The 12,710-nt window shown below is 39.7% G+C and overlaps 1 protein-coding gene and 1 long non-coding RNA gene across 6 annotated transcripts in view; both read right to left on the bottom strand.

The window, feature by feature from the left end:
* Positions 1–11,618, bottom strand: part of LOC120744900 — a 30,505-nt gene extending 18,887 nt beyond the window's left edge. Inside the window, exon 1 of the long non-coding RNA XR_005698481.1 lies at positions 10,390–11,618. This is a non-coding gene — a long non-coding RNA (uncharacterized LOC120744900). The remainder of the gene's footprint in view (positions 1–10,389) is intronic.
* Positions 1–12,047, bottom strand: part of zmynd11 (zinc finger, MYND-type containing 11) — a 29,364-nt gene extending 17,317 nt beyond the window's left edge. The window contains exons 1-4 of one of the 5 annotated variants that reach the window (XM_040049490.1): positions 11,832–12,047; positions 7,362–7,497; positions 1,392–1,551; positions 157–180 (exon numbers count right to left, since the gene is read on the bottom strand). In XM_040049490.1, the coding sequence (XP_039905424.1) occupies positions 157–180; positions 1,392–1,551; positions 7,362–7,492 (315 nt within the window). In that variant the 5' untranslated portion in view covers positions 7,493–7,497; positions 11,832–12,047. The remainder of the gene's footprint in view (positions 1–156; positions 181–1,391; positions 1,552–7,361; positions 7,498–11,831) is intronic. The other 4 variants (XM_040049489.1, XM_040049491.1, XM_040049493.1 and 1 more) reach the window with 4 other exon arrangements.
* Positions 12,048–12,710: the final 663 nt, after the last annotated feature.

Raw genomic sequence — 12,710 nt, 5'->3', positions numbered from 1 at the left:
CTGCAGCCTGCTTAAAAAGATTCACTCAAATCCCCGACTGCACTGCATGTGGCAGAACTGATTTCTCACAGAATGATGTTAGTTGAGAGGAGGGGAAAATGAGGGGAGCAAATGGAGAACAAACCCTGGATTTGAAAATAACGATGCAGCCCTTACCTTGCTTCCCTCGGCTTTTGGATCCTGTGATTGCAAGTGATTCAGAGAGTAGTGTTTAAAAGTCCTGCTAAAATAACCTGGGCTCCACTGGAGCCTCAGTGTCATGTCCCTTAGAGACCCATGCCTTTCTCCACTCACAAAAGTATTCTGTGATGACCCACAACATATAAAGAGCCAGATCTATCAAGCTTTCTATGTTTCCATGACTCTTCTCTGGTCTGCAATCATAACAAATAAACCTGTTCTATTAAATCTGAAGTCAGTGTGAACTGCTACATGAGCACATGGAAGTTACAGTTGTTTTAGAAAGAGTAGAAAACTTAGTTTCCTATCAAATCAAATCACAGATTTGTGTTTTTCCTGCATTATGTTTCACTGTAGCTCACTCATAACTGGTGATGCTAATGTTGTTTAACAGGTAAAGTGTGACATTGATACAGCCAGTTTTTGTACCCTAAAGAAACAAAAACAGTAGGATTAAAACAGCCACAAAATACTTTTTCCCCCACTTGCATTTGCAAAGTAATGCACACCACAGCCTTTTGAAATACAGATGGAAAAATACACAAAGGTTCTCCCCAGACAGTGATAAATTGAAATAGGGCACTCTGCACAGATACTGTGACAGACTGACTGTAAGAATCACTACACTGCGAATACTGCCTCACTACTAACTGGGGAAATAAAACAAGTATTGCAAATTTCAAAAGAAGTCTATCAATAAAACTGCACAGCAGATGGCTTCCTTCTCAAGGCAAACGACAGCAGAAGCTGATGGAGTATTTTCTGCACATGCACGCTGAGCGATAATTATTGAAGCCTTGTATTAGTCTGAAATACCACTCCTTCCTACCCACCTACCTCTGCTGTTTGGCACTTACTGCTTAAGAACGTGCCTGTATATCATCTGTGAACATAGTAAAAGACGTACTGTGTGCATGCTGTAAATTCATTACTAAAACCCAGCAAATATTTTCATTGTAGACAATGGCTTTAATAGGTTTTATAGGATTATAGAGATTTTCCCCCTAGCTAAAACACAGGGCTAAAAATGATCGGTAAGGAAACGATACGATCTGCCAACTCTTACAGGCTGCTAAAAAGTGTCAGCTATCAGTCAGATCAACACTCAGCTGTGCAGACCCAACTACTACTTTCTATTTGTGGCCATTAACACAAACTCAGACATTAAATTCACAACTGCTTGTGAACTTGATAAATTGTAGTGGGCTCACCATCTCATCCCCAGGCAGCCAGTATCCCTCTTGCTCGATGCCGGCCTTGGAGCCCTTGCAGCCAACGGTCAGGGTCTCCACCACCAGGCCGTCCTTCACAGCCAGGCTCAACTGTCTGGCGGTTTCCTTCGGATGCATGCCAAACACACGGCTCAGGTACCTGCGTAGTCGGAAGTGGAGATGTAATTGAGGAAAATCAGAGGCAGCTGTGCTAATGACAGCCATTTTTAATTAATACTGGCTAAAGATGAGCATTTAAAACGCGAGGCAGGCGGAAAACACAGCAGAAACATACTTGGATTAATACTGCTGGGTGGGACAAAGACCAACACCTTTCTCATCCCTTAAACCAGCTCTAATTCGTGTACACATCCGTTGGAGAGGCTGCATTTTTCCCACCATGTTTAAATTAGCCGTCTCACTGTTTTGTAATTTTCCAACAAAACCCCAGAGCTACATAAATTAATTTACAATCTTCGGAAAACAGATTAGGGATACGTGTGGTATTTAAAATTGCAAGCAGAGGAGGACTTTTTCATCAGCTTCCCCTCTCACGAGCTTACATTTACAAAGCCGATTCCTGCAGCTGCTCGCTGATTGGTAGGACAATTCTCCGAGCAAGGTCATGTATCGTCTACTGGGGCAGTCAGCCAACAGACAGACCACAGGATTTCCTCCAGAAAGAGTTGTTCGGCTGGCATAAGCCCAGGGGTGGGGATAGATAGTGAATACAAGTCAGAGAGTATTACCAAAGGATCTGAAATCAATGTACAAGGGTCCTCTGACCAGGATAGCGGAAGCTCTACTGACTACATGACATTTCTATTTCTATCTTTCTCTCTCTCTCTACACCATCGTCCTCCAAACCGCAGCACTTAAAAATAATCAACTTTTTTCCTGTTAAGTTCACCGAGTTTTAATCTCAAATTGCATCAAATGTATGATGTTGCAGGATGACAAATTTTTTTTCCAGCTTAATATCTGTCCTACTTTAAGCAATGCATGAGTGCAACTAGTCTAATTTTTACTATAGTACAATATGGAAAGTAAAAGCTTAATTTATTCAGCTCCTTTAATCCCTTTTGACTTCAGTCATTTTGTCAATTAAAATGTCAGATATCAGTTTTTAAACAGCTTTTTTGACTCATTTGTCACAAATGAGGCAACATTGAAACAAATCAGCCAGCAAACATTCACAATTAAAAAGATGGAACCATCTAATGCTTGGTGCTTTGGCATAAAGCACAAAACGGTTGCCAGATTAACAACATAGTTGCAGATTAAGAGATCTCCTCCACAAATCATTCCAGCTCTCGTCCCTCCAGCTTTGCTGATCTGTGACTAGTCACACCTGGATTTAATTACCAGCCCATTCCAGTGTACGTACGCACCTTGTTTGGTTAAGTTGGCAAACAAACTGACATGGATTTTATATAAAGATTTTACAGCAATTAAAGACACCAAAAGCAAAGAATTCAAAGGAATGCATCTTTTGTTGTTGTTTTTCCTTTATTTTAACAGATACAGTTATTTTGTTAGATCAATAGAATAAAAACAATTTTTATAAATTTAACTGTAACCCATATTTTGGGTATTTAAAGTTAGCAGTTAGGTTGGTTAACATGTAACTAACTGATTCTAAGCCGCCTGATAGGCTGGTTAAAGATTAGCCTCTGCCTCGCCAACTTTGTTCTCCTTCTACATCACCCATCACCTTTATAGCCACAAAGCCGACACGGTGAAATTAAGCTGCAGTGGGGCTGTGAAGAGAGGGGAGGTTGTACAGGAAAGCTGGTGCTATCCGTTGCATGCCAGTGCTTGCCGTTACCATGACAACACCCACTCGCCGCCAGTATTCATTTGGCAAGCCGCCAGGTCCCAAGGTGTTCGCCAACTTGCTGAAAAGAGATGTGCCAAGTGTTTCATTGAGTCTGTGCTCCATCCGCCAACTGAAAGGAATGACTGATCAGCAAGGTCTGCTTTGGGTGATTTGTCATCAATTTGCATAGTCTGAACAATGTGGAATTCTCGCAGCAGATAAAAACCAAGATGGTTAAAACGTCGTGACCCCAACCTGCTGCAGATTTAAGGTTTCTACAGCAGGAGCGAAGCAATTAGAGGGAGGGCTGACCACATGGCGAGAACGGCAATGAGCGAGCAGCAGCTGGAGACTGTCAGAACTTAACAGCTGCCAATCAAGGTATTGATCCATGTCTGGTTTGCCCTCCAGTATAAACAGGGCACAACACAACACCCAAAGCTTTGCCTTTGCAGCTTGAGGAAAAAAAACCCCAACTGTGAAATAGAAACAGCAATGCCAGACTAGGGGTGTGCAATATCAACCGGGACTCGTACTTTAGTCAATTATACGAAACCAACTTGAACGATGTCACAACAAAGGACCGTACTAGACAGTTATCAGAAATAATAGCCACTTAAACTAATTGTTCATGTTTTACTGATGTTCAACAGATGTTTACTATTGGTTTTAAGATTTTTAGTGCAGAGACCCATCTGTCCTGGCAGACAGCAGCTGCATCCTTCCCTGTCTGGTAAAATAAGATGCATGACAGCCTCGTGAACCAGAACGATTTTACACGACTTTGATCTACAAAATGACCCCGCTCTATTTACGCTTCGTCAGAGTCGACGCCAACCTAAAAGTGTTGGGGAGTAATGGAATACATGTAGCGCCGTTACGTATTTAACCTCCTAAGACCCAAACTCTTCCATGGCATGCATTTTTAATTTCTCTTTGATATCTGGGCATATTGGGACCTGATGAATGTAAAAACAAAGAATTTTTTTTTTTTTTTTTAAACCTGATTTTTGTTTCTAAGAAAAATGAGAGCCACATATGAGGATATTTGTTTAAAATTTCGATAGAACAGTAGCAGAATAATGTCCTCGTTAGTGGATATCAGTCCATTGTTGAGCAAAATTTAGTATTTTGGTCTAAATAACCCAAAATGTTATGTCCACATATGTGGACGGCAGGTCCTAGGAGGTTAAAATACAAAATATGAGTAAAATATGAGTAACTGTATTCCGTTACAGTTACTGTTTAAAAAGGTGGTATTTAGAATACAGTTACTTTGTTGAAATAAATGGATTACACAGCGGTCTTTTCCTGTTTCATATTGTAGCGGGTCAGGACTGTTTGGGTTTTGTTTGACAGCTATGTTCTGTTGTTCCAGGCGGCAGCGTTACGGTTGCCATGGTTACAGGGTGACGCTCTCTCTTTGCGACTGTGTGTTTCCTGGGTGAGAGAGTGGCTTTTTGTTGTTGTGCTAAGCTAACAGGCAGAATGCTGCAGGCATCGCCCTGAAGCATGTAGCCTCATGGGCAGTGTAGTCCGTGCTGCAGGGAGAATGGACTGCCATACCCGTTATGTGTCTGTGAGCGCGAGGAGGGAGAAAAAGGAGGGTGGAAAAGTAAGAGTTGTCATCGAACAAAAACGAGAGCTGGAAGCATGTAAATACAATAATAACCCTTCAGTAACAGTAATAAATCACACAGCAACAGTACATTCGTGTAGTTGTAAAAAGCAAGATAATATATTAAGATATATTATATTTCAGAATACATTACTCTTATTGAGTAACGTAACGGAATACGTTACAAAAACAATGTCTAAATCTGCACTCCAGCTGATTATACCCAAGTGCACAGGAAGAAGACATGTTTGAATTCTTTTCCTGTTTACTCACAATGCATATAATTGAAGAACGTTTGTAATGTAAGTAATGGTGTAATTGTGACTGATGACTGAATTTAGTACAGTAAGTCTTCTGAAGCACATAAGGTGCTTACAGTAATGCAGCACTCTGGAACATATTACACCTAGCACTCCTAGACACAGCAACATTTCAGTGATATTGAAAATGTTTTTGAGATGTGAAAAACGTGATCAACTGTTCACATACATAAACAATGTTTCACCTCTTCAGTTAAACTGCTCAGTTTTACTGTTTGAGTTTTACACTAGTGCAATTTTTTGGAAAATATGGTTGTATAAAGGGATGCTCAGTGACTCAACTAAAGTAGAATAGAATAGAATAGCCTTTATTGTCATTGTACATAGTACAACGAAATTGGAGTGCCACTCCCTTGGTGCAAGTTTCAATAATAAATGTAAAATATAAAAAGTACAAAAAAACCAATCGTAAGTACTCAAACAATAGTATGTACAATATATACAGGATAGCAGCATTAATATAATGACAGTGACGGTATGGAATAGGTTCAATTGTTTTTGTGCTTATTTACTACGGTGATAGCTCTGGGAAAGAAGCTATCCCTGAATCTGTTTGTCCTGGTTTTATGTGACCTGTACCGTCGGCCTGACGGTAATAGTTCCAAAGTAGGTTGTAGCAGACGCGCCCCACTCAGATAGGCGCCTGCTACACCCGTCCAACCCTGAAACCAACACCGAAACTAAAGCCGTGCACAACTGAGGACACAGACACAAGCAACACAGATTTTAATCATCGTAAATACGCACATCAAATCAAGCGCACACCGCATTAAGAACATTTTCACTGCTTTTTGACCTAAGTGAGAGCCCTTTCCAGCAAGAAAACTACTCAGACACAAATGCACTAGACTCTGCTCTCAAAACTGCTTTGTCACAAAACATGGAAGGTGCTTGTCTACCAGCCTCAGTTAATTAGTGTTAATATATAACTGGTTTTTAGTGAATCAGTTAAGACTGGGATCAACACGTTAAAACGACAAAGCCAGTCAGAAATCAACAGCTTTTATATTTGTTGTATTATTTCCACAAATCAAACTTTAGAAACGTCTGCCACACATGCATTACTGAAGTTAGAGGATATATGTAAGATATAGTTAAAGTAAACTTTGATTCATTACTCATTGTTGAAGCAGGGGTCCGTCTCGCTCTGCAGACAGAGCTGCCTGACTCAGAGCGTAATAAGCAGAAACACGACGTAGCTTTAGAGTAGAAATCTTTTATGTAACACATGAAAAAAAGAAAAAAAAAACTATAGTGATTAAAAACTAAACGCCGCACAGTCCTAAAAGACATCAAACTAGACCTGAATCTATTACAATAATAACTGATTAGTCCACCTATCCCTGAATGACGCGGTTGTTCACCGAGCAGGCTCTTGAATGTGACGGTTTAACAATAATTGTTTTAAGATCATCATCTTGGTCTAGGTAGTTTTCACTGTTTACATTTAGAAACTGATTAAACGAAAACACGTAATTACGGCTTGTAGCTGTAGATCAAAGTGATTACAGGTATGACGCATTTCATTTTGGGTACATTTAAAATGAATTCAAAAACAAACATGAAGAACAATCCCTCAAGGGCATCCCACAAGGATAAATGGTGCTCATTTGAATACGATAACAAGCCAAAGGCAACATTAACGACAACTGCACAAAAGCATCTGTTATGTTGATGATAATTATTTTGCCACAAACAACAATCAAAAAAAAATTGGAACACTTGTGTTGATGCTTTTCTGCTGGATATTATTTTGTAGTGAAAAAAAAAAAAAAGTTCTTGATAACATGTTCACCGTTTTCTACCACTTGGAATAAAGGACCAAGCAAACAAATTACTGACAATGATGAGACGCCGTTTCAGCCCTACAAAAATAAAAATAAAGAAAGAAATTTGAAAGCTTTTTAGATTCTAGACATCTTAATCTAGAGAGATTAAGATTAAAGATTAAGTAGGAAGAGTTTTTCTAAGAGCTTCAAATATCGGTCACCCTGGAACATCAAAGAACCAAACCAGACAAATGATTCGAACAGCTCACCATATCAACATGAAGGTAGTTCGAGCGATGACATGTTAGCACAGTGATGACCTAAGGGGATAAAATGTCTTCGCACTCTGCCTTTAATGACCTAAAACACTGACTGGGGAGCTGACACAGCCATTTATGTTCATAAATAAGATTACTACATCTGTGTTATCTGCAGTGGACTTACTTTGAGATCCTGTCCATGTTTGCGATTTGTTTCTGGTTGCGTATGACCTCGATGGCCTCCCAGACATACTGGACGACCTTTGGGTCCGCCTGCCTCTTCTTCACCACACGTGACATGATTTCCTTATTCATGACAACTGTAAGAAACAAAGAAAAAAAAAAGAAAAAAATTGATCAGCAGTTATTTTGCTTTTGTTTAATAAATGAACAGAAACTTACCGGTAAACAAAATACAAAGAGGCACGCAGACTGCTCCAACATGGCAAAAAAAAAATCATAATCATGAGTATAACAGAAATGAACTGCTGATTATTTAACATGATTGAACAATCATTTCATCAACATCAAGCATTTATTGGTCTAGAAAAATAAATCTTTTTCAAGGGGACTTTATTGAATTTTATTATAACCTCAGTCAGAGAGAAATATATTCGGGGGGGGGGCATATAAATAAAATAAATCCAAGCTTCTGTAACTGAAATTTTTTAATATGATTAATCACCCAGTCTTAGAAAACCTTGAATTACTTAGAATTATTACAAGTTGCACAATTCCAGTGGTTGTGTTGTTTGTGACTGTAACACCTGTGGTAACTCCATTAATACACGAGACATGCTGCCAGTGATTGGACAGCAGAAATAATACAGAAACCAATATAAACAGTCGTCTCCATTTACCTCATACGACAACACTCACATCACTGGATGAGAGCACATACATTTCAGAATATTTTTCTTACCTGGTAAACTGGTCGGGTAAGCGATTAAACAAATTAACTTGCATTCATTACGGTTTGGACAGTTATTGTAAATCTTCTCCAACTATGAGCAAAAGGTGAACGTAATGAATACACACAACTTTGTGTCATTCATGGACAAATTACACACAGGTGTAAATCTATAATAAATTTATTTGAAGTTTATTTTTTTTGCCTCTAACAAATGTTTCCTCTGGTGACATTTTTTTTTTTTTTTTTTATTTAGGCCTTGCTGACATTAAAACTAGTAAATCATCGCAAAAGCAGCAAAACACAAGTTTACATTTTGCCTGATAGAGACACGATGTTTTCTTTACAAATGGTTGCATAGTTTCAGATCACCTGATAGTCACCAGGGGCGATGACAGATAACTAAAACCAAAGATCGTGCAGAATCCTGCGCGACTCTCCTTCAAGACATTACACAGGTGATGTATGGTACTTGAATCATCACCTCATACCTCACAAATAGTTTTACCCAAGTATTCGGACCACATACGTCCTTCACATGAAAGACGTCACTAAAAACTGTGAAAGGAAATGCTTCAAGTAACAGTAACAAGTGTCTGATGCATATCCAAACCTCTGATTTTCATCAGCATAAACTAGACTATCAGGACAGACGTGTTACTTAGAAGAAAACATTGTTCCTCCTTCCATCTCATCTCAATGTTTAAGAGGAAAAAGCTTGTACAGATGTTTAAAAAAATGAAATGAAAGCTGAAACATGGCACCTATTTTTTTTACAACATTTTTAAAAATGCTTACACAAGCAGAAATCTACCTAAAAATGTAAATACACCCTACAGTTACTTTAATTAAACCCTGATTTTATTTTACAGTATGAAAAACTATAACAACAAGATGAAATATTATGATCTTTTTTTTTTCTGCAGGAACAAAAGCTAATTGCTTATGAAGACAAGAGATATATGCCAGTGTGGTTTGTTTTAAAACCACACGCAGTCACTAGTTACTTCCGTTTTTAATGCAATTAATTTCTCCTGAAACTAAATAAACTCAAACTGGTTAGGTTGACTCCTTAAAATGGTGCACAGGCCTGGCCTACCCTAAATATCTTAAAAAATTCAAATCCAATTTTATGCGGTGCTCCTCTTAGCCATCCGTGAAACTTAAGATGTCACTTTCATAAACCGCAGCCAAAAGCTAACCATAATACTACTGAAAGAATTTTAACATGAACGAAGAAGCTCGGCTTTAGTGCACTTGTGGTAGAAGAGGCTGAGACAGATGCCGACAGGCGATGTTAATTCTCACCCCTTTCTCATGAGAGAATGGACCGTGGTTTATGTCGAAAGCACGTAAGAACGAGCCGCATATTTGTTGTTGGGAGCAAAACAAACAAACAAACCACCCAAAAATAAATGCAGATTCGGTTAAAATCAGCACAAACAATGCAAAAACACTGTCTGTGACAATGCAACGGTGCATATATCGGTCATAGTCAGTCAGAGTCATTAGGCGTGAGAGTTGATGTTACTGCTCTGAGTGTGGCTTCTTAAAAATACAGAGTTGATGTTTTAATATTGCAAAACCAGATCACATGAAGCACCTACTATAGACACATCTGGAGTCCACAAAATGCCACTGGCAAGTGTTTCTACAACTTTATTTTATATTAAAAACAAAACAAAAATGCTATTTAAAATAAATAACCTTAGCCTGTGATATTTACTGATATCCGTGGCCAGAGCTCATCTGTTGCCAGTCAATTTTGCAAATAGTGTAATAAAGGGTGTATAAAAGGCCCCAAAGTTCATAGAATAGTTTTACTGGTGTTTATAAGTTTATATAGGTTCATGTAATGTTCGGTCTTCTGTCTGTTTGGGCCAGCCCAACTTCTAGTGACATCATCCGGTTAGTAAGGTGGGCAGTTTAATGGCGGATGGGCAGTGTTGGTCCGGAGGGGGTGCACTGATTCCTGGGGCATGTTAGGTGTGCGTGAATGACAAGAAACCACACACACACACACACCCAGACACACACTTATGTACACCCGCTGTGTTACAGCCCCAGAAATTAAGCGGTGACAATAAAGTGCCTCAAACGGAACCTCAAGCTCCCTCCTTCTTTCGTACTCTGGGCAATTTGGCCTTAAGTGGTGTTCTGGCCGACACACCGGGGTGACCGTAGTGCTCAAAGACTGAATCAGTGCCACAGCCGTGCCTATCTTTGATATCTCCACTACAAAGGGATTTAAAAACAGTTTCTTTGTTCTTTTTTTCTCTGGCACAAAATGTGGCTTAAACACACACACACACACACACACACACACACAATAAAACAAGGCAGTGTTGGAAAATGGTTAAAATCCAAAAATAATCTGGATTTTACACCTTAATTTGTGTAACACTCGATTTTAAAACAGTGAAATTTTTTGCAATGTTGACGAGAAAAAACTGTTTATGTTTTATGTGGATTCTGATAGTGAAACACAGAAAGTGTGCAAATATTCTGATGTTCACATTCAAATACAGGGAAACGCAACCCGGCATCACACCATAGCTGAAGGCAAAACAAAATGAGGTGACACTGAGTAATGTGAGCTACCCTATTCTGTGTCAAGCGCAGTCGGTGTGAACGGGTGCCACCTGTGCAATGATGCCCTCGTTTCCTCCGTTCAGCCTGTGCCTCTCCTGAGATCACGCCGCGTGATGACAGGACGGGCGGCTCTGCACGCCGGCGTGCTCACACATCAATTAAGCAAGGTGTGCGACCCAGGAGCCCAATTAGCAGACAGCCAGCCCAGGCTGAGTGGGCTTCGTGGCTCTCGCGGTAAACAAAGACGACACACCACGCTGCTGTTCCCTCACTAGAAAACTGACAGCCCCACCTGACGTTACGCCAAGAAGACAATCATACCCACTGGTTAAAACGCCGATTAAATCCACTTGACGGGCTCTAGGGTTTAAAGAGGGCAACGCTGTCTAAACATTTTAGCACGACTCTCTGCCATTTACCGTTAGCCCGCTAACAGCAAGCGGGTCATAAAAGCTAGCGGAGGATCCCCGGGTAAAACTAATGCATTACAACACAGTGATTACAATAACCGCACATATAATATTTAATTTAAAGAACACACTTGTCATAACTTGTACCGTCAGCAACAAAGACAGCCGCGGCAGGCCACGGGCACTGCAATTGAAGGAGCTCACTTTAGCCACTAGCAGGCTGGCTAATGTCCAACTCAAAGCTTGTCAGGACAAAAAAAAAGTCAGCTTTCCCCCCCAGTGAACTCAAACCAGCTCGATTACATTGTAGACTAAATGCGAGATAACCTAAATACCAGAAAAGTACATAACAATAATAGGTGATTGTCGGCCATGCGATCGTTATGAGTAGATTTAATCAGCAAAGCTAGTAAACTGTTACGCAGCTAGCGTTAGCTGATGGGCAGCTAAAACATGCCAGCTTTACAGGAAACACTGGTGAGATTCACAATCACGGCAACAGACTGGGAGTGGGAGCACACACTGTGTTTGGTCGCTACAAACTAGGCTAACTAGTTACCTACTCGTTTATTTTGAAGGGCGCCATGTTCACAGTCCTCCATCATGGGGACAGGAAAAGAAGCCACGGCTAAGCTAACGGCGTTAGCGCATGTAGTTGCTGGCTAGCTAGCCGCAGTGTTGTCACACAGAGCCTGAGCCATTTTCTCCAGGATTCAAAAAAATAAAATAAAATAAAACTCACCTCCGCCTCCGTGTCACAAGCACAAAGCGCTGCAGAAAATCCGTTGAGGATTGGACTCGAGTCAGCTTACATCAGTAATTTTCGAGCTACTGGGGTCTGTTGGTAAAGGTCTGTGTCCAGCTTGGCTGAGAGGTAAACACGGGGCAGACGGAGCCGAGCGGAGCTGCGGAGCCACAGGGAGAACTCTAGTGGTGGAATCTGAATCACTGCAACCCGCTACACCTGGAGCCAGCAGCCGGGAGATTTCAGGGCATCTCCGTGTCAAATCGATGTGCGTTGGGGAAGCTGACCTTCAAGGCTGCCTGTCAGACACGCTCCCTGAATCTTTAAATTATTTTTTTTAACAAGATATTAAAAAAAACAAGAAGTTTGACAGTATAAAATATAATATTTTTTCCACTTCAATAAACAAATAAATAAATACATGTTTTTAAAAAATTGTCAGATTCAAAAATAAATAGCGTGCTGGGGCTTCTCGAAAAATAAACAAACAAAAACAATAAAAGACGAAAGCTTAGAATTTGTAAGGTGGTAACAATTTAGAGCAAATTCCAAGTTCTTTTTTTTACTTTAATGAATTAATGGCAAACGTCCGATTCATTTATCTAATGTCGAGCTTATAAACATTTTTTGGTCTGTATAATTACCTGAATTGCATGTTAAAATAAACGTATTATGTTGTTTTTAGTTATTATTATTACTGTGTATTTATTTTTAATTTTCCATTTCAAGATGGATGAAACAGTTGGGGGAGCTAGAGGATAAGGCAAACTTATGTTCAAACCATCAAACAAATTTTAATATAAGATAAAGATAACACAAGTAGATACCAAATTAAGTTTTTAAATTATTATTTCAATAATTGGGGGGGGCTATCCA

The sequence above is a fragment of the Simochromis diagramma genome, unplaced genomic scaffold (assembly GCF_900408965.1).
Source record: "Simochromis diagramma unplaced genomic scaffold, fSimDia1.1 OVJJ01000355.1, whole genome shotgun sequence".
Classification (NCBI taxonomy): domain Eukaryota; kingdom Metazoa; phylum Chordata; class Actinopteri; order Cichliformes; family Cichlidae; genus Simochromis; species Simochromis diagramma.
Note: the sequence above shows the minus strand (reverse complement) of the source record. Positions and strands in the feature narration are given on the sequence as shown.